Source organism: Pongo abelii, chromosome 12, assembly GCF_028885655.2.
Source record: "Pongo abelii isolate AG06213 chromosome 12, NHGRI_mPonAbe1-v2.0_pri, whole genome shotgun sequence".
In the NCBI taxonomy this organism is placed as follows: Eukaryota; Metazoa; Chordata; class Mammalia; order Primates; family Hominidae; genus Pongo; species Pongo abelii.
Genome location: NC_071997.2, coordinates 90,261,122 through 90,282,722, shown reverse-complemented (window position 1 = coordinate 90,282,722; position 21,601 = coordinate 90,261,122). Strand labels below are relative to the sequence as shown.

The following is a 21,601-nucleotide window of genomic DNA, read 5'->3' as shown; positions in this document are numbered from 1 at the left end:
AAAAGCTAGAAAGCTGTGTATTCCAATCACCACTTAGGCAGAAGTCAGGAAACTGGTTGTTGAAAGCAATAGAAAGTGAAATGGGATGTACACAGGGCAATCTCTGAGGTTAGGTGTGAGAGGAAGGGCAGGTTATGCCACTAAAAAGAGGCTCTTACTGACCTATATGTTTATACCCTGAAACCTAAACTTTTTTTCATTACTCTCTTCCCTAGTTCTGCTGGGTTGTGCTCCAGATACAGCAGAGATAAAGTCCTAGCATGTCAACTTAAAATTTGAGTAAGTTACATGTAGGACTATCTATTGTTAGAGGTAGCAGTTAGGTTCTAGTACAGTAGTATTCACTTTGGTGAGTTACTGATTTTAAAAAATTTTCCAAGCTAAGTTGGGGGACTTGAAGCACCATGTATAAAATTGCTTATTGTGGAAAATAGATAACAATTTGACAAATTTTCTAATAAACAAAATGATACTGCCATTAAGGTCATCCTTGAAATAGTTATCAAGTACAACTGGCCTTCCATATCCGTGGATTTCACATTCCTAGATTCAACCGACCTGCATTCGAAATATTCAAGGAAAACAAAGTTGCATCTGTGGTGAACATGTATAAACTTTTTTTTTGTCATAATTCCCTAAACAATACAATATAACAACTAATAAGTAATCTAAAGATGATTTAAAGTATACAGGAAGATAGTCATAGATTACATGGAAATACTATACCTTTTATATCAAGGACTTGAGCATCCACAGATTTTGCTATCTGCAGGAGATCCTAGAACCAATGTCTCATGGAAACCAAGGAACCAACTATATATTACATTTTAAATTTATTATTTATTTATTTAGAGACAGGGTCTCACTCTGCCACCCAGGCTGGAGTTCAGTGCACCATCATAACTCACTGCAGCCTTGAACTCCGGGCTTGAGTGACCCTCCTGCCTCAGCCTTCCAAGTAGCTGAGATTACAGGCACATACCACAACACCCAGCTAATTTTTGTATTACTTTATAGAGGCAGGGTGTCACTGTGTTTCCCAGGCTTGTCTCAAACTTTTGGCCTCAAGCAATCCTCCCACCTCTACCTCCCAAAGTGTTAGGATTATAGGTGTGAGCCGCCGCACCTGGCCTACATTTTTTAGATATGGAAAATAAGTGTCACATGCTTTCATTATTTCTGGAGCAGAATCTGAATGTCCTCAAAATGTTTTTTTCAGACTTGAATAATCTTAAATTTAATTTTTCTCTTGTAGAACTTCAAACTAGGCCTGTTTAGATTTAACACATAATTACCTGGTCATGTTGAGAAACTGAATGAGTCAGATCTCTACTGGAAAGAAATCAGCTTATTTTGAGGAAAAAGGAAGTCATCAATCACTAAATCCCAGTCTTCCTCTTATTGTGCTGCCTCCCTGCTCTAGGATTAGATTCATTGTTATTTACCATTTCAGTACAGTAATATCCTAACTGTACAGGTATATCAAGATGGAAGGACAGTTATAATATCTTAGAAAATTGAGAAGTAATTGACTATTAGCTACCTGTCCAAAAATGGCTTCAGATTAAAAATACTTGAAAAGTCATTTTGAATTATATACTGTCTAAAATCCCTCAGTAATTTATTGTAGCCAAATGCTTTATCAGATAATTTTAAAATAAATAATACAAACTCATTTATAAAATTGGAGAAAGGAAAAAACCTGAATAATCTTGTCATTCTAACAGGTTACAGTTCTGATGTGTTTCTTTATTGTTCTTTATCAGATACACATTTTGTACATTCATTCATTCATTTAACAGATATTTACTGAGTGCTTATTTTGTCAGACCCTATCCTAGGCATTCAGAGTTACAGCAGTTACAGTGTTGAGCTGTGTGGAACTTACATTCATGCTCCATAGACAAAACAGATAAATACTTCATATGTCAGGAAGGTGATATATATGGGGAAAGAATAAGGAGAGTAGAGTATTGCTATTTTATATAGTGGTTAGGGAAGACATTTCTGATATGGTGACCTGAAGGAAGTGAATGAAATATAAAGTATGTAGATAACTGTAAAAAGGATTTTATGAACAGAGGAAGCTGGAAGTATATAAGCCTTGAGGCAGGAACTTTCTTGCTCTATTAAGGAATAGCAGGGAGGTCGTTCATCATAGAGTACATACAACTTTGTATTATTTAGCAATTACATTTATAAAATACAGATTCATTCCAAGCAAGAGAAGCTTCATGAGGTACCTCATGTAGGAAAGGGAAGCAAAGTGATATAGCAGAAAGGGCAAATGAGTAGTAAACATGAGACCTAGTTAGGGGTAAAATGACCTGTATCACAGAAAATTAAAGAATCACAGTTCTACACTATGAGTTACATAACTCATAACTTTGGGAGAAGCTGAAAATTCCATTTACTAAAGGAAATGATTTTAGAAAACAAAACATTGTTGTCTGATAAAATTTTTCCTGTTACCCTGAGACTTTGGGCCTCAGTTTCCTTACATATATTTAGGCTTAGATTAGATATCACTAAAGTCTTTTTGATAACTTTCTGAAAGCTTTTTCTTGCAGCAAACAGAAAATGAAGGACAGTTTCCTCCTGTCCCCACAATACCTTCACTAACTTGCTTGTAAACTACCTTTTGAAGAACTTAAAGGCTGGGTGAGATGGCTCATGCTCATAATCTCAGCACTTCGGGAGGCCAGGGTGGGTGGATTACTTGTGCTCAGGAGTTCAAGATCAGCTTGGGCAACGTGGCAAAACCCCATCTCTACCAAAAATACAAAAATTAACCAGGCGTGGTGGCACACATCTGTAGTCCCAGCTACTTGGGAGGCTGAGGTGGGAGGATAGCTTGAATGCAGGTGCTTTTGTTCAGAGCCTTTCATTATGTTTTCTGATCTTTTGGCTCCAGGCACGTTTAGTCCTAAAACCTGTTCACACCTGTGCAAACTGAGCATTGTATCTGAAAGAATAACTAAAATTTATCGATAAAGATATATAATAGCAGTGTCCTGCTGACGCTGTATATTGTGTCACCTATTGAGAGGGTGTATATTGTCACTTACTGAGAGAGTGTGCAGTTTGAAACAAACGAAAAACGTCAAAAGCCTTTAATTGAAGTACAGACAGATTCTTTCCTTTTTACCAAGATGATATACCAAGATGGTATCCCAAACTTGGCAATTCCAGAATTTAGGAAGAAGTTTGTTGAGTGTGGACAAACAGAAAGGACGGAAGACCAATGCATTTCCAATGGAGACACATACTTAATTCTAAAACTTATTTTCTTTTTTATTTTTGAGATAGAGTCTCACTGTGTTGCCCAGGCTGGAATGCTGTGGAATGATCACAGCTCACTGCAGCCTTGACCTCCCGGGGTTAGTAGATCCTCCCATCTCAGCCCCCAGAGTAGCTGGGACTATAGGAATGTGCCACTGTGCCCAGCTAGTTTTGTATTTTTAGTAGAGACAAGGTTTCGCCATGTTGCCCAGGTTGTTCTTGAATTCCTGGGCTCAAGTGATCTGTCCGCTTCAGCCTTCCAGAGTGCTGGGATTACGGGCATGAGCCACTGTGCCTGGCTAGTTCTGAAATTTACATACTGTCCCTTTTAATAACCTGTATAACCATAACTTGAATCCCTACATCTGGGCTTTGTCCAAGTATTCTCTGTATTTTTATTTATTTTATTTAAGAGGGTAGAGAAGGCGCTGCCAAGGACAGCAGGCCCGCCAGGCTGCTGTTCTCGCCATCTGTATTTTAAAAGGAGACCAAAAAAAGGGGACCTTTCCTCTGTTGGAGATTTTTTTTAAGCCCTATAAAGCAAAGATCTGATTTCATAATGTTGTGGTTAGTAGCAGTCTTCCAGATTAAAATATATTTGAAGGCTGTACAATTTTTTAAAATAGAAACTTTCCCAACTTCTAAGAACATGTTCTTGACATCCTCTTTCCTTATTTTCAGCGAAGAAAAAAGCCCCAACTGCCTTCTGTGGACATCAAGTATATGACTTCATTAGAGAACATTCTAATCTTACATATATTTATTGTGGTTAAAGTCTTTTCATTCAAATTATGTGTATTTTTGCTATACACATAGTTTTTAAAAAAATCTAAACTAGAAAATGTAATTAACCAGAAATTTTTCAGTCTTCAGGTATGCCAGTTAACTGAGTGAAATATTTTCAGTTAGAAATCTGTGCTGTCCAGGCCAGGCACAGTGGCTCATGTCTGTAATCCCAGCACTTTGGGAGGCCAAGGTGGGCAGATCACCTGAGGTCAGGAGTTTGAGACCGGCCTGGCCAACATGGCAAAACCGCATCTCTGCAAAAATACAAAAATTAGCCAGGCATGGTGGCGCCTGTCTGTTGTCCCCACCTACTTGGGAAGCTGAGGCAGGAGAATCGCTTGAACCTGGGAGGCGGTGTTTGCAGTAAGCTGAGATCGCACCACTGCACTCCATCTCAAAAAAAAAAAAAAAAAAAAAAAACCCTGTCCAAAGATGGCAGTTATATTCTATATTGTATTTCTAACTCTAGTAATTGTTATTGTTTTCTAGAAGCACTTTGAAAAGAATGCTAAAATTTGTGATTAGCTTTAGCCAGGAAGAGTTAAAGTTGATCAGTGGCATATACCAAGATTTCAAGGAAAAGGCATAGTAAATCATGTGCCACGTCCCTGAACTACACTCACAATTCTCCAAAGAACAGTTTCACCAAAAATATTCTATTGTTTTCCTTTAATAATGCTTTTTAAGCTTTGGTGAACTATTTTAATGTTTCTAAAAATATATTCAAATAATATAATGAGCACCTATATACTGACCACCCAGATTTATCAGATCTTTACATTTTGCTTTATTTGATTCAGGGTTTTTTTTCGTTTGTTTTTTCCTTTAAGAAATAACATTATAGTTGAAACTTCTCATTAATCCTATTTAATCAGAATTTTTATATACAGGTTTTTAATGTTCTGCTGAGGCCTCCTGATTCCCTCCCTGCTATAGTTAATTGAGAAAGTAGAGCCACGGTGTTAAATATTTTGACATTTGAAGTTTCCTTTTCAAATTTCTTATTTTTAAAAAATTAAGTGCAACTTGGTATATTCATATAAAATGAAAAGCTTTTTCATTTATTTAGTGCTTTAAATAATTTTTCCTGAGGATATAAGTGAATGAGTTGGGAGAATTTTAAAAATAAAACCATATTTTGCCTACAGAAAAGTTTTAAGCAGTATAGTTAGTCTTTTAGCAGGTTTATGTGTCTCATATTGTTGAAATAGATTTCTTTTCCATCTTTTCCCAAAAAAGTCTTTTCAAGCAGTAAAAATAATCTAAAATGCTTAAGCAAACTCATATCTGATATTTTCAAGTAATTTTATGACAATCAGAGTTGTAAACAAAACATCAAGACAAATCTGATTAAAGGAGGTTTAGGTTCAAGAAGGTGGGTGACTGTAAGTTGGCTTACTACGTAATTAGTGTAAGAGTTGATTAACAGGTACACAAGACATGGTTATGTCTCCGATCTAAGCTCCTAAGAGGTTAGGTTCATACCTTTTACACTGTGCATCCCCCACCCCACTATGTAATTAAAAATTCTGGAAATTTTATCAGCCAATAGAATTCTGCCTGTAGAAGAAAAACATTAAAGTAGCATTTTGTACTTAGATTTTTCAGACCCAAGTTTTATGCTAGCTAATCTTTAGCAAGTACTGGAACTAGGAATTTTTTAAATCTGTGAAATAAGAGAGATTATATCCTTCTAAATTCCCTTTTAGTTTATTTGGTTATCTACATTTTATGATTTAACTATTTTTACAGCTAGATCATTGAAAGGGGGCAAAATCCAAACATCCTTACAAATTCCATTGTTTCATTGGAATTTTAAAATATTGAATTATAACCAGAAAATAACTGGATCATTAACTGGGACTTGAAGTCTTTTGTTTGGATAAAGAACCTTTTTAAGAAAAGATTTTAGCCTTCCAAAAATGGTCCTTGCCACTTTCTACTATAAAATTATAGTTAATATTTCTGGCGTTTTGGTTGTCCTTCTTTTGTTTAACTCTGTGGTTTTGGGAAGTAGAGCCTGATAGTATCAACAAAAAGGCTCAAATTAAGTAAAGATTCTTTAATTTTCTGTTTGCAGAAATTAAGTAGCATCATACTCTCCTACCTTTCAGTTAAATATAAAACTCAAATTCCAGTTTGGGGGAGGCTGTTTAGTTCTAAAGATTGTAAAATACAGATTTAAAAATAGATTCCTAAAATGGAAACTTTCAGGAGAAAGATGCTTTAAGTTGTAAGCAATCTAGACGTTCAGAAGGCTTTCTACAGGTAGTACCCATTACACAAATAATTACAATCACATTCCAAATCCCTGAAGTTCTGCTGTTGCCTTTGAAAGGCTTTTTTTTTCTTTTTAAAAAATCTCTAAGTCCAGAAATAAAGCAAGCTTAAAAAGAAAATCACTGGAGGAACTGATCTTGGAATGGAGTATCCCCAGAGCCATCTCCCTTCTCCACACTGCCTGAATTTTTCCTTTTCCTTTGTTACAATTTATAAACGATTAAGAAGTTTTCATAAGGATCTTATATAAATTACTTTAAAAACCATTATTTATACGTGAGTATGAACTATTTTGAAAATATGGCTTTGCTCAGAACACCTGAGATAACTGTCCCAAAAGAATGGGAGTTTTGATTAGGGAATATGATAACCACTTTGCAGTTTGGGACACCTCGGAGTATCAGATGGCCTAAGGGAGATGCAAAAGTAGAAGAGCAAAACCCAAGGAAACTGAAGGGGAAGCATTAGGAGGAATGGCGGAAGGACACAGAAGGGAAAGTGCAACATCAAGTATTTCAAATTTTTGCCTAACAATCACTCTTTCCAAAGATAGTAGAACAGAAACATCTTCCTCTTCTACTGTACTCCCTAATTTCCAGCTGTTGGGATTCAGAGCTCAAGCTAGTACTATTTGGATTAAAAGGAAGCTGTATTGTCACCTGTAATTGGCCTAACCTGAGGCCCTTACCAGTATCTGAACAGCACTGCCTAATGGTAATACAATGTATAATGCATATGTAATTCAAATTTTTCTAGTCAAATTTTTAAAAAGTCACAAGTAATATTAAGTTTTAATAACATATTTTTAACTCATTGTAGCCAAAATACTGTCATTTTGATGTGTGATCAGTATAAAAAAAATTATTAGTGAGATATTTTACTTTTCATACTAAGCCTTCAAAATCTGGTTTGTATTTTATATTTCCAGCATATCTCAATTCAGACTAGCCACATGGTAAGTGTTCAGTAATCAGTGTCTGTCATTTTAGACAGAGCAGGTCTAGATCATAGTTTTAGAGTGGAAATGTTTCCGGAGTTCTAAGTAATAGAATTTGGGAACAAAGTCTGAAAATTTATTTAACCTCTCTGAGCCTTGGTTTTCCCTTCTGTAAAAGGAGGTTAGACTAGGAGAGCTATAAGATTTCATCCAGCCCCAACATTATATGTGTCTGGGGAAATGAACAACAGCCTTTATGAACAATATCCTACAGAATTTCTTCTTTAATAATTAAACTACTCTATCACTGATCAAATTGACTTAAGAATATTTATTTTGTTTGAACATAAGCTAGTAAGTGCTAAAGCTGAGATTCAAACCAAGGTCTGTATCACAAAGCTTGTCTTCTCTTCACTCCCTCTCAGTCCCAGAAATTTTCACCATACCAAGGTTGGAGATAAAATGTTGAGTCTGGTTATATTTAAGTTAGCATCAGCTTCATTATTGAATACCTCATACTGTGTTTACTATCACGAAGCAGGTAGTTTTCCTCACTTTCCTTTTCTGGACCACCAGACTTTGTATTGTTACTGATCTTGTATTCTGCTTTGATCAGTCCCATTGCCCATCCCTTATTGAGTTTCCTGGTGGTTTATAATGAAGACAATGCAGAAAGTAGCATTGGGATAATACATACTGACTATAAGTTTTATGATTGTAAGATCAAGAAGCCTGAGAATCTCAGGAAAAAGTTTGCAGTGAGAATTTGACAATGACTGGGGAGAAAAGAGGCTCTTCTTCATCTGTATATTTTACCTAATACCCAAGGTAAAGAGTGTCTTCCTAATAGAAGAGGTTGCAAACTGGTGGTGTGTGCAGGCCAAAGGTATGTTTTTATATGATGTTTTTCCTTTTTTGGTAGAGGAGTAAACATTTTAAAATTGGCAGGTTTCACAATAAATTATAGATTTTCTATTTCTTTTGAAAAATAAGAAGACCTAGTAACACTAGGTCCACATTCTTCATGGAGTGGCGTTGCTGCTCCCTCCCTGAGATGGGGTATGGGGTATTCGAATACAGTGTCCCCACTCTCAGTCATCATGTACTCTCCCACTTCTCTCATTTTCATTTCCTGCAAATGAATTTGTATTGTTTTAAAGTGTACATAATAGACTCAGCAGAATTCTAGTTTGCTTATACTTGCTGTTCTGCGGACAGTCACTTTAAAGCTTATGAAAAGATACTATAGTGTACTAAATCATAAACAATTGCTAAACAGTGTTTAGAGTGGTCATAAATCCCTTTCAAAGGCAAAAGGATAAATATATGTCAGGAACCTCATATTATGCTTTACAGTGTGATGTCTTATTTAATCACTTATAATTCCAAACAGTAGGTAGTATTATCACTTTATGCATTGAGAAAACGAAGCCAGTCTTGCAAGTTAACAAAGCAGGAAGCTAAGATTCAAGTCATAATCTTTTCCAAAGCTCATGCTGTTTTCACTATAATGTATTGCCAGAAATTGTTTGAAGTGCTTAGGTTATATACTTGATCTCCAACATATATGACCAATTTATAGATAGTGAAAGCATTGTCATCCTAATATGCATTGCCATTTTTATATCATATCAGAAAAGTTAGAAGCACTAGATCATGCCTTTGCTTTTCTGCTTGGTTTCTTAGGCTGCTTGACACTTGATACCCAATATGGTGTTCTGAGCTGTGCTTGTTCAAAAAGGAGAGCATTTTTTTCTTCCTTGATACTATCACTAATCCTCCCCCTTTGCTGTACCTACACTCCTTTCTAAGTGGTGATAGAAGCATCTATTAAATGTCTTTTCTATTCGGAAAGTATTTATGATGTACACCTCTGATAAAAGATCCTGGAATAAATTCCAAAGGATGAGATATCTGCCTTCAAAAAGTTTGTAATCTTAAAAACTAGAGGAAAAATTATATAACAAGTTGACACTTAAAAGAGTAAACTATACAAATAACGACAAGGAAATACAGATCAGGATGACTGCAGAAGTAGGGAATATTTACAGCTGGTCATTTTGTTATCAAATTTCAGCTATGCTAAAAATCATCAGGAAGCAGAGCCCACTCTTAGATTCAGAAGTAATGAAGACGTACATCATGTGATGTTAAAACCATAGTGTGGGAGGCCTTAGCCTGTTCTTAGATCAAACTCTGAGGCCAACTACATTGAGTAATAATAATAAAAATAACTTGAACTTCTCACCCATAACAAGTACAACCTTTTTTTTTTTTTTTTTTTTGAGACGGAGTCTCACTCTGTCGCCAGGTTGGAGTGCAGTGGCGTGATCTCGGCTCACTGCAACCTCCGCCTCCCGGGTTCAAGCGATTCCCCTGCCTCAGCCTTCCGAGTAGCTGGGATTACAGACATGTACCACCACACCCAGCTAATTTTTGTATTTTTAGTAGAGACAGGGTTTCACCATGTTGGCTAGGCTGGTCTCAAACTCCTGACCTTGTGATCTGTCTGCCTCGGCCTCCCAAAGTGCTGGGATTACAGGCATGAGCCACCATGCCCAGCCCAAGCACAACCTTTTAATCTGACTGAAGAAATACTTGCAGACATTCGAGAAGTAATTTATCTTTCCTTCCTCTTCATAGTTTGCATTATATAAACTACTGCATTATTACATACTCTTCTCCTTAGGTCATTTAAGTCATTATTAGAGATCCTAACGTTGTATCAGCCTCTGGTTGATCACATTTTCAGTCTGGTTCTAATGCTATTTTCATATCATGCCAGACAAGTTGGCAAGTGCTAGACATTTCCCATGTATTTGTACTAAGTCTTTGTCTCTCCTTTAGCTCCTTTTGTAACCATTTCACAATCACCATCAATATTATTAAACCTGTTACATGTAGGTCACTGGGATGCTAGAGGCAGGGTTAAGTGGGGGTGGGGTTTTTTTGGTTTTTTGTTTTCAAAGGAATAAGAAACAATTGCGGCCGCGTGTGGTGGCTCACGCCGGTAATCCCAGCACTTTGGGAGTCTGAGGGGGCGCGGATCACTTGAAGTCAGAAGTTTGAGACCAATCTGGCCAACATGGTGAAACACCGTGTCTACTAAAAATGCAAAAATGAGCCAGTTGTGATGGCGCATGCCTGTAATCCCAGCTACTTGGGAGGCTGGGTGGAGAGAATCACTTGAACCCGGGTGGTGGAGGTTGCAGTGAGCCGAGCTCATGCAACTGCACTCCAGCCTGGGTGACAGAGGGAGACTCCATCTCAAAAAAAAAAAAAAAAAAAAGAAAATTCCATCAGTTGAGTGAAGTATTTTCTTTTGTAAAAGATGTATAATATTGCCCAGGCATGGTGGTTCACGCCTGTAATCTCAGCACTTTGAGAGGCTGAGGCGGGTAGATCACCTGAGGTCACGAGTTCAAGACCAGCCTGACCAACATGGTGAAACACCATCTGTACTAAAAATACAAAAAAATTAGCAGGGTATGGTGGCACATGCCTATAATCCCAGCTACTCGGGAGGCTGAGGCAGGAGAATCGCTTGAACCCGGGAGGTGGAAGTTACAGTGAGCCAAGATGGCGCCATTGCACTCCAGCCTGGGCAAGAAGAGCGAAACTCTTTAAAAAAAAAAAAAAAAAAAGATGTATAATATTGATTTGATTCTAGACTTGTGTTTTTTAACATTTTAGACTGTCGCAGATCTTATAAACACCTATTGGTTTATGTAAATATAAGCCACCTATGCTGCCAATAAGAAAACTGTTAGCACTGTCTTGAAAATCTCAGAGTATTATATTTGAAATCTTGAAGTCATGTTTTTGTTTTTTATTATTGCAAGATATATATGTATATATATAGATATATATGTATATAGATATATATGTATGTATATATAGATATATATAGAGAGAGAGATATATGTGTATATATATGTATATAGAGAGAGATATATGTATATATATGTATATATAGAGATATATATGTATATATATGTATATATAGAGATATATATGTGTATATGCACCACATTTTCCTTATTCAGTTGAGTTTAGGTTGTTTCCACATCTTGGCTATTGTGAATAGTGCTGCTGTGAACCTGAGAATACTGATATCTCTTCAAGATCCTAATTTCAATTCTTCTAGAAAATACCCAGTAGTGGGATTGCAGCATCATATGGTAGTTGTGTTTTTAACTTTTTGAGGAACCTTCATCCTGCTTTCCGTAGCGACTATACTATTTTGCATTCCTACCAGCAGTGTACAAGGGTCCCAGTTTCTCCACATCCTCATCAACACTTGTCTTTTTTTTTCTTTTTGAGACGGAGTCTTGCTCTGTCGCCCAGGCTGGAGTGCAGTGGCGCCATCTTGGCTCACTGCAAGCTCCACCTCCCAGGTTCACACCATTCTCCTGCCTCAGCCTCCCAAGTAGCTGGGACTACAGGCGCCCGCCATCATGCCTGGCTGATTTTTTCTATTTTTTATTTTTTCGTAATTGTAGTAGAGATGGGGTTTCACAGTGTTAGCCAGGATGGTCTCGATCTCCTGACCTCATGATCTGTCCACCTCTGCCTCCCAAAGTGCTGGGATTACAGGCGTGAGCCACCGTGCCCGGCCGTCTTTTTTATTAGTAGTAGTAGTAGTAGTAGTAGTAGTAGCCATCTGACAGGTATAAGGTAATATTTCATTGTGATTGTGATCTGCATTTCTCTGATGATTAGTGATGTTGAACAGTTTTTTATATACCTGTTGGCCATTTTTATGTCTTTGGAGAAAAGACAAAAGAAAAGATGTTCTTAGTCCATTTTAAAATCAGTTATTTAACTATTGAGTTCCTTATATATTTTTGAGATTAACCCTTTATTAGATATATGGCTTGCAAATATTTTCTCCTGTTCTTTAGGTGGCCTTTTTATTGTTGATTGTTTCCTGGCATAAGAAAAACTTATGCTGTTTAACATCTGTAGGTTCATCCAGTAGTGTGGTAGACATGGTTGTTGTCTATCCAGATAATCTCACTCTTCTTTTCAAGTGTTAGAAAAACTGCTGTCACAAAATTTTCTTTAGTGTTTTTCTACTCAGCCTTCCTGGACTTCTTGTAGAAATGTGTCAACTTAGATAAATTATATTTTAAATATGAAAAAATTATTCTCAGTTAAGGAAATGGCCATTGGTTTTTTTTTCCCTACAATGTTTTAGACTAGGACTTTATAGTATCACTTTGTTTTCTTTATGCTGTGTAATGTAGTTGGCCCTCTGTATCTGTGGGTTCTACATCCACAGATTCAGCCAACCATGGGTTGAAAATATTTGGGGAAAAAAATTGTCTATTATAGTGAATATATGCAGACTTTTGTCATTATTTTCTAAACAATACAACAACTATTTACATAGCATTCACATCGTATTATGAGTAATCTAGAGATGATTTAAAATATACAGGTTATATGTGAATACTATGCCATTTTATATCGGGAAATTGAGCATCCATGGATTTTGGTATCTGAGGAAGGTGTTCCTAAAATCAATCCCCCATGGATACAGGATAACTATATAACAAAAACAATTGTATATAATGAGACTAAAACTTTGAAGTAGTCATTTTTGTCTTGTTTTTATTGTATCACGTTAATAATCCACTTTTGTATGACTATACAGAAAATACGTATGACTTAACTTTTGTCTTGTGTTTCAACAGAAGGAGAATATATTAAAATGTTTATGCGCGGTCGGCCAATTACCATGTTCATTCCTTCCGATGTTGACAACTATGATGATATCAGAACGGAACTGCCTCCTGAGAAGCTCAAACTGGAGTGGGCGTATCCTTCTCTACCGTGACAGCAAATTTGTTCGTTTGTTCGCTTTGTCTCTAGTTTGACAAATTAGTTAACCTATTCTCTGTCAAAATTGTCTTTATACAAAAAAAAAAAGGTAACAGCTACTTGAAAAATTAAAAAGGAAACATCAGGCCAGGCTCGGTGGTTCACGCTGGTAATCCCAGCACTTTGGGAGGCCAAGGCAGGAGGATCACAAAGTCAGGAGTTCAAGACCAGCCTAGCCAACATTGTGAAACCCCATCTCTACTAAAGATACAAAAAATTAGCCAGGTGTGGTGGCACATGCCTGTGATCCCAGCTACTCGGGAGGCTGAGGCAGGAGAATCACTTGAACCCGGGAGGCGGGGTTTGCAGTGAGCCAAGATCATGCCATTGCACTCCAGCCTGGGCGACAGGGGAAGACTCTGTCTCAGAAAAAAAAAAAAAAGGAGACGTTATCTCTAATTCTTTGCTGTTAGCAATTTAAAGCCATCAAAGTTTTTATCTTTGGAAAAGACAAACAGTATTTTGTGAACATCGTGGCAGGTACTTGTGGTATGCTAGAAAAGGCACTAGACTGGAATTGGAAGACTAGTGTTTGAGTTTTGGCCCTGCCACTTACTCTCTGTGAACCTTAACTTTCTTTACTTATAAAAGGGGTTAATTAATAACCGATACTTCACAGGGGCTGTTGTAGGAATTAAATAAGAAAACATCAGTTAAGCATTTTGTAACCTCAAATTAACAAGGCTGATTCTAATTCAGAATTAACTTTTCAGCCAGACTTTTTTTAAGTGACTGTTAAAGGAGAGCTTTCCTAATTTCACCTAGAAATTTTCACTTCTCTTAGAACCTCCAAGAAACTCAGTGAAACAAAAGGAGTTGGTAGTTTGAACTCTGTTGTCTGCCTCCATTCTCCTGCACTTCCTCCCACGTCCCTTGAATTATTCCCTTCTTAGGCAGATATCAGCTTGGACACACTCACCAGTCCTTTAATTCTGTACAACATATTTTTAAGAAACATTCTGCCTACCAAATTGTTCCTGGCTATTACTTATTTATCATTTAGGTCCAGCATAAGTATCCCTTTTCCAGATAGGCCTTCTTTTGGTCCCTCCCTTCTCTCTTTTTCTCTCCATCTAAATTAGGTCCTCCATTTAGGCTTTCTCCTAGCAGTCTTTTTTTTTTTCCGCCACGATTTGTAATTTTTATATTTGGTGATTATTTTTTTTCTTTGCCAGAGGATAAGCTCCAGAGACATAGGCCCTACATTTTTTTTTGTTCAGAACTGAATGTTCACCATTATGCCTGATACACATTAGGATTTCAATATATATTTGTCTGGTAAATGAGGAAACTAAGATTTAAACATACTAAAAGAGTCAGGTTACACTAGGGATAATGGCAGGATATGAGTTTTCCTTTTTTTGGGCGGAGGGTTGGGGGTGGGCGGCAACAGGGTCTCTGTGGCCCAAGCTGGAGTGCAGTAGCACGATCATGGCTCACTGCAGCCTTGACCTGACCTCCTGGGCTCAAGTGATTCTCCCACCTCAGACTCCCAAGTAGCTGGGACTACAGGCACAGGCCGCCATGCCTGGCTGATTTTTTTTATTTTCTGTCGAGATGGGGTCTCACTGTTGCCCACACTACTCTCAAACTCCTGGGCTGAAGTGATCCTCCCACGTTGGCCTCCTGAAGGGCTAGGATTACAGGTGTGAGCACTCTGCCCGTCCAGGACATGAGCTTTCTAGTTCTAGGTTCAGTCTTCTTCATTGTACCTTCCTAATTCCGTAAGTATCCATGAAAAATCTATTAACAACTTGAAAGCTGTGTTTATTTAAAACCTTGACTCTTTTTCTTAAAAGATACGGTTATCGAGGAAAGGACTGTAGAGCTAATGTTTACCTTCTTCCGACTGGGGAAATAGTTTATTTCATTGCATCAGTGGTAGTACTATTTAATTATGAGGAGAGAACTCAACGACACTACCTGGGTCATACAGACTGTGTGAAATGGTTGGTATCATTTAACATTGGTTCATTTTTGTTCTTTCAGGCCCTCATTTTGTATTTTTTAAATTTGGGTTTTATTGAAAGTGATTTCTTGTGGAAAGCTCAGAATGTAAAAATATTATGGGTCATCTGTTGAATATATTTTAAAAAGAAAAAAAGGACTTTCGGCCTCCAAAATGGTGGTGTGGTATCAGCAGCAACAAAACACATCCTCCATAAATCATGATTGGAACCTCTTCTGCTTTCTCAGATGTTGTACAGTCCTTCTCTTCTCTGGTCTGTAGTATGAAACATATATGGGACAGACTGGACATTTTCAGGTTTCTGAAAGCGATTATTGGTTACTTGATATTTATTGAGGATTTGTCCTATATAGATAAATTTTAGACTTGAAGCTTTATTCTTTTGGGAAGAAAGAAATCTAGCTGAATAAGGATCATAAGTATGCCATAGGATGTCAGACTACAAATGTGAGAACTCCTTTTAAATGCTTTTAAATTATTTTGTTACTTTTTAGTTAAATGCAATTATTTATTGTTTATTAATATTTTCCAACTTTTATTTTTTATTTATTACCCTTTTCCCCACTTAGATCCAAGGACTGACTGGATGTTTTCCAACATTTAAAAGCTTTTATGTCTATACTATTCTGGCACCTGTATCTTTATCCAGAAAAAAATTAATAGATGACTATTAGAATGTTATATAGAACTGAACTTTTGGAGTTGATTAAAATGTTGCCTTTTACACTTGCAGAATAATGTATGTACAAAACTATTTACTGCAGCATTGTTTGTGATAAAGATTAGAAACAGCCTAAGTATTTTTCAGCTGCGGACTACTGGTGAGGTTGTAGTGTACCTATAGGTCACCATGTAGCTGTAAAGAATGAGGAAGCACTTTATGTATTAATATGTAAATATCGCTCTGATGTATTCTTAAGTACAAATATTTAAGAGCAAGAGAATGTTCACAGTGTTCAACCGTTGTTGAAAGAGTCTAGATATGGACATAAAGATGTCTTTTTCAGAAATTTGCTAGTCACTCGTATACGTACTATGAGTAATTTAGGCACATATGCTACACTACTTCCCACTTCTATTTAAAAATTCCTTGCCTCAGTTTGACTTACAAGAATTTAGCACTAAGAACTAATTAAAGGATTGAAGGCACTGTGTGTGAAGATGCTCATTGCTGTTTTCTTTTGTTGAAAAGTAAGAAATGGCCTAAAAGATGGAAGAGTTGTCAAGTCAGCATGTATGAGGATTATGTAGCAAAAGGAAAAAATGCTTGTACTTTAACAGATTAAAATTACACAGCACAATATTGCATCTTCACTATAATAAAGTCATGTGATTTGTATGCCAATGTGCATGGACTAGAAAGGAACTTCAACAAATGAAAAGTTTGTTAGCATGCCACAGTTGTAAATATTTTCTTTGAACTTAGTGTTTCATTAATCTGTGCAGCTTAACAAGTAAAAAGTACAGCTGAAAATTCAGAAATCTTCAGATATTTGATGTTTGTTTGATTTGCTGAAGAAAACAGATAAACGTGTTTTTTAATGATTAAAAACTGCTTATTTGAAAAATGTCAATACAAAGGTATTCTGTTGTTTCATGTTTCCTGTGTTTAAAATCATTCTTAATACTGCTTTTTAGCCTTGCTATACATCCTGACAAAATTAGGATTGCAACTGGACAGATAGCTGGCGTGGATAAAGATGGAAGGGTGAGTGGCATAATGTTACGCATTCTGTACCTAGAGACATTGCTGTTAGAGTGAAATCTATTTTAATTTTAACCACAACTCATTTGTTTTATTCTTTTAAAATTTAAGTACTGAGGAATTTCTAGTATAAGCATGGAAAAAACATTAGGATATAAGAACACTTTAAAAGACAGAGTCATACTAATAAATTTTGTTTCTAAAAAACAAGTGTTCTCCCTTAAGAAACTATTTACTGTAAAAATGGGAAAACTGATACACTTATTACATTTTCTTTATATAAAATAACGTATAAAATAACCAGTGTCTGCCAGAAGGTACTGCAGTTTCCTTTAGTTGATGAACCTGTTGATTCTTATTTACTTACTTACTTAATTAATTATTTATTTATAGGGGTGGAATCTCACTTTGTTGCCCAGGCTGGGCTCAAGCTCCTGGGCTCAAGTGATCCTCCAGCCTTGGCCTCTTGAGTGAGTAGCTGGACTACAGGTGTGTGCCACCATGCCCGGCTAACTCTTGATTTTATGTGTGACTAGAACTGACACAACTTAAAGAGTTTCAGTTACTATTTAATATTATTCACTTGGTTTGTATAACAAATACCTTATTTCTAAGGATCAACAGTGAATATTAATGGTGACTGAGTAACGTATGTATGACTATACTCATGACATTCTCAGGCTTCAATTTCTTTAAAGAAGAGGAGTAGAAGGTTTCTACTGGATAACTTCTAAGACCCCTTCCAGTTTCAAATGCTATTTAAGGGCTGTTTAGCAGTTTATTGGACATTGATAAAAAGTGTTATTTTCTCAGGAATGAAGATTAGTAATACTAAAAGCAAAGTATCTAGAGCAAATTTGCCTGGATTAGAATCCTGACTCCACTATTTTTTTTCTTTTTTTCTTGAGACGGAGTCTTGCTCTGTCTCCCGGGCTGGAGTGCAGTGGCGCAATCTTGGCTCACTGCAACTTCTGTCTCCCAGGTTCAAGCGATTCACCTGCCTCAGCCTCCTGAGTAGCTGGGACTACAGGCGTATACTACCATGCCTGGCTAATTTTTTGTATTTTTAATAGAGATGGGGTTTCACTCTGTTAGCCAGGACGGTCTTAATCTCCTGACCTTGTGATCTGCCTGCCTCGGCCTCCCAAAGTGCTGATTACAGGTGTGGGCCCCCGACCCTGGCCGACTCAACCTTTTAATAGTGGTATCACTTTGGGCAAGTTATTTAAATCTCTGTATTCCAATTTCCTCATCTGTTAAATGATAATTATAATAGTGTACCTATAGTGCATAGGATTAAAGGAATTAATATGTGTCATACTTAGAATAGTATGTGTCACATAGTAAATACACAAGTTATTTGCTGCTATTGTTTTCTTATTTTCACAGTATAAGAAAATACCTACTTAAGATTCATTTGGAGGCATGTCTAAATCTAGTAATTTATTAGAAGATTATCCATCCCTATTACTTTTTTAAATGGCATTAGTTCTGTGTGCTATTGGTGTTTATTTGCATCCACCTGTCCAGTTAGCTCTGCTTTCTTGTGTTTTTGCAGCCTCTACAACCCCACGTCAGAGTGTGGGATTCTGTTACTCTATCTACTCTGCAGATTATTGGACTTGGCACTTTTGAGCGTGGAGTAGGATGCCTGGATTTTTCAAAAGCAGTAAGTAACAATTTTTAGAGAAGTAAGCAAGCTGAACAAAAAAGCAGGAAAGAAGTTAAGCTCAGTTTTGTGTTTATGTGTCCATGAAGTGATAATCCTGAATTGAAAAATGAGATGCTAGCTATCGCTAACATATTAGCTATTGCTAAATGGCTAGCATTTCGACCTAAGTGCTAAAGTACTTTGGTTTAGTTAGGATGCAAGATATTTTACTTTAATTTTTCTTGTAATTATGCTGCCTTGAGGTAGAGCTCCCATGTAGTAGCAGGAAGTGGTTAGAGGAATATATACAAAGCATAGTACAATTTCAGACAAGCAATAGGATGTATTTTTGCCTTACCTTGAATCATAGAAAAGATCTATTTTATTTTAAAAATTCACAGGAAACTTGGCCAATTTTGTACAGATATTGGCTTTTCTTGGTGTCATATTTGAGCAGCAGAAACAATCAGACCTTTGTATTTCCTGAAGTCCTGAATTATCTTGGTTTTGAATTGATGACAACATGGGTATAAAATTTTCCCCAGCAGTCTTTTCTAAGTGTTGAGGCTTTATTCTGAGGGTAAAATAAGACAAGATCTTACTCATTTAAACATTCTGTTTTTTTCTTGAATTGTATGTAATTATGATTATAAAGTATACAGGCAACCTTCTACATCTTAGGATATATACTTTTTTAATTTCAAAGATAAATACCCCTGTAGATTTTATGTGACCTCAGTTATATATTCATATTATCTCTTTAGTTCTTAGCCATTGGCAACTGTATTCTGGATTATGGGAGTTTTGTGGGACATGGAGGAAGGGACACTTTTAGAGCAGAAAGATAAATTTTAGTGAATTTAGGAACTTTGCTAGCTTGAAGGCACTGAATGTCAAGGGTCCAACAAGTCAGGAATTGGGAGAAAGACATTTAGAAAAGGCGATAAGAGGTCATAAAGGCAATACTTCTGCTACTTTATTTTCTCCCATAAATCTCTATAGTAGGAACTGTTGTCAGATTGTTGATAACCATTGTTACGGTGTTCAGACCATCTTGAATTGCCTCATAACTGTCTTTTCTAATTCAGATAATATTCCAATTTAGGCTAAGAGGAAGATAAAGAGGAGAAGAGAGTAAGCTCTGCCCTTCCTCAGTGCCTCTCACTCTTCACTACAATGTTTCTCTGTTCCATAACATTGTAAAGCATATTTCACAAATGATACTATTTTAAAAAAGCATTTAATATCATCTATAGTTATTTTTCTTAAACTGGGATACTTAAAATACGTGAATGAGAATGGTTTCAGAAAAATAGGAAATTTCATTATAAAAAAGGAATTTCATTATAATTTTACTTAGGTTGTTTATTCAAGTTAATGTAAGTCAGGTATCTCACAGAAAACTGAAATCAGCAAACTCTAAAATAGCCCTGAATTTTAGCTTATTCTGTCAAACTGTCAAAATTTAGTGAGGAACAAAGTTATGAAATTGTGTACATTTCTTCTTGCCTACCACAAGGAAAAATACCTTAATACAGGCAGCAAGAAGGAAGCATAAGATGCAGAAGGGACTAGGACAGCCTCAAAATTAGTCACTATCTCTGAATAATAGGAGTGACTAGATGGCAAGTGGAAATCAACCTGGAGGGATGAGGGGATTTAAATAGAATATTTTTTTAAAAGAATCTTTATATTTTTGAGGAAAATACAATTGTAGTAAATAGTGTATTCATTATGTTTCAAAGAGCGATGAGTTTAAAGGATTTTGGGTTATCTTACTATTAGCAGTTTTAATAATATGGTATTTCTTTCTTAGAATGTTAGCCCTATCAGTGAATTTTAAAATGCCTCTAATTGACTTTTCTTTAGGATTCAGGTGTTCATTTATGTGTTATTGATGACTCCAATGAGCATATGCTTACTGTATGGGACTGGCAGAAAAAAGCAAAAGGAGCAGAAATAAAGGTAAATTTTTAGAAAACTGAGTATTATCTTTTAGAGTACATTACTTGTTTTGCAGGTATTTGGAACTATATTGGTATTAGAACTATCTATTCTTAAGTCCCAAAAGCAGATCTACTAGCCAAATTCGGCAAATTTAGTGATTTGTCATAATCCTTAAGATATTAACACTATAGTTACACAAGATAAAATAGTCAAGCAACTTGAAGCAATTTCAATATTTCAGACATTACTATAGTCCTGAAATGCCAGAGTAGATGGATGTGTGATCTCAAAATTAAGACCGAACACTCTTCTTGGTTTTCTTCTTTAATAAAACATGTAATTTCATTCTATCTTTAAAGCTTTAGAAATCTAGAGGAAAAATTCAGTAGGAATATGACTGATGTAACTGAAGGGCTTATGATAAGTTTTTTAGTCTTAATTGTGTTTGTAGGATTATTTTAGAAAATTCAATAGCATTTATAATTGCTATAATTGCATTATAACTCTTTACAGTACAAGGGTTGATCTCTGTGTGGATCAAGCTGTACGTTGCAAGAGAAGAATGTAAAATGCATTGAAGCTGTGTTTATATGAGCCAGAAATGGACTTCTCCCTCTGACAGGCTCTTAAAAAGATTCAAAGTGATAGAATGGCTTTAAAAAGTCTGTGTAATATTTGCCATACTCTTAAATAACATCACATTTCTCTCCAACTCCTCTCTTAACAGTTTTGTTTTGAGTAAGCTTCAAGCTTTTAGCTTGTTGAGCAAAAAGATTATATGATGTTTTACTTAACATTTTGAAAGAAGTAGATTTGATTGTACTTAAAAGGAATATAAGTTGTCAGAAAACCTCAAACTTTAAAAAACATAAATGAAGATGTAGATTGACTTCCAGTTATTCAGAGTAATTTAACATTGAAACATAGGGAAGTTGCATGAAAATGAAATATATCAATTTTGATTCTTCGTAGTGTAAGGTTTACCAGATGAAGTCTTGTGGTTTTCCTCCTACTGGTGATTTCTTGATCTCCTTTCCAGGACTTTAAATGTTGGTGTTCTTCAGAGTTTTATTCCAGATGCTCCACTGATACTATATGCTGCTCCCATGGCCTCATTTTCTATCTGCTGAGTCCCGTATCAGTTATCTCCAGCCCAGA

At 36.2% G+C, this 21,601-nt stretch overlaps 1 protein-coding gene across 5 annotated transcripts in view; it reads left to right on the top strand.

The window, feature by feature from the left end:
* Nucleotides 1-21,601, top strand: part of EML4 (EMAP like 4) — a 162,718-nt gene that overhangs the window by 96,813 nt on the left and 44,304 nt on the right. For all 5 annotated transcript variants that reach the window (XM_002812091.6, XM_054547611.2, XM_054547613.2 and 2 more), the window contains 5 exons: nucleotides 12,985-13,108; nucleotides 14,971-15,120; nucleotides 16,779-16,848; nucleotides 18,404-18,514; nucleotides 20,366-20,461. In XM_002812091.6, coding sequence (XP_002812137.2) covers nucleotides 12,985-13,108; nucleotides 14,971-15,120; nucleotides 16,779-16,848; nucleotides 18,404-18,514; nucleotides 20,366-20,461 — 551 coding nt within the window. The remainder of the gene's footprint in view (nucleotides 1-12,984; nucleotides 13,109-14,970; nucleotides 15,121-16,778; nucleotides 16,849-18,403; nucleotides 18,515-20,365; nucleotides 20,462-21,601) is intronic.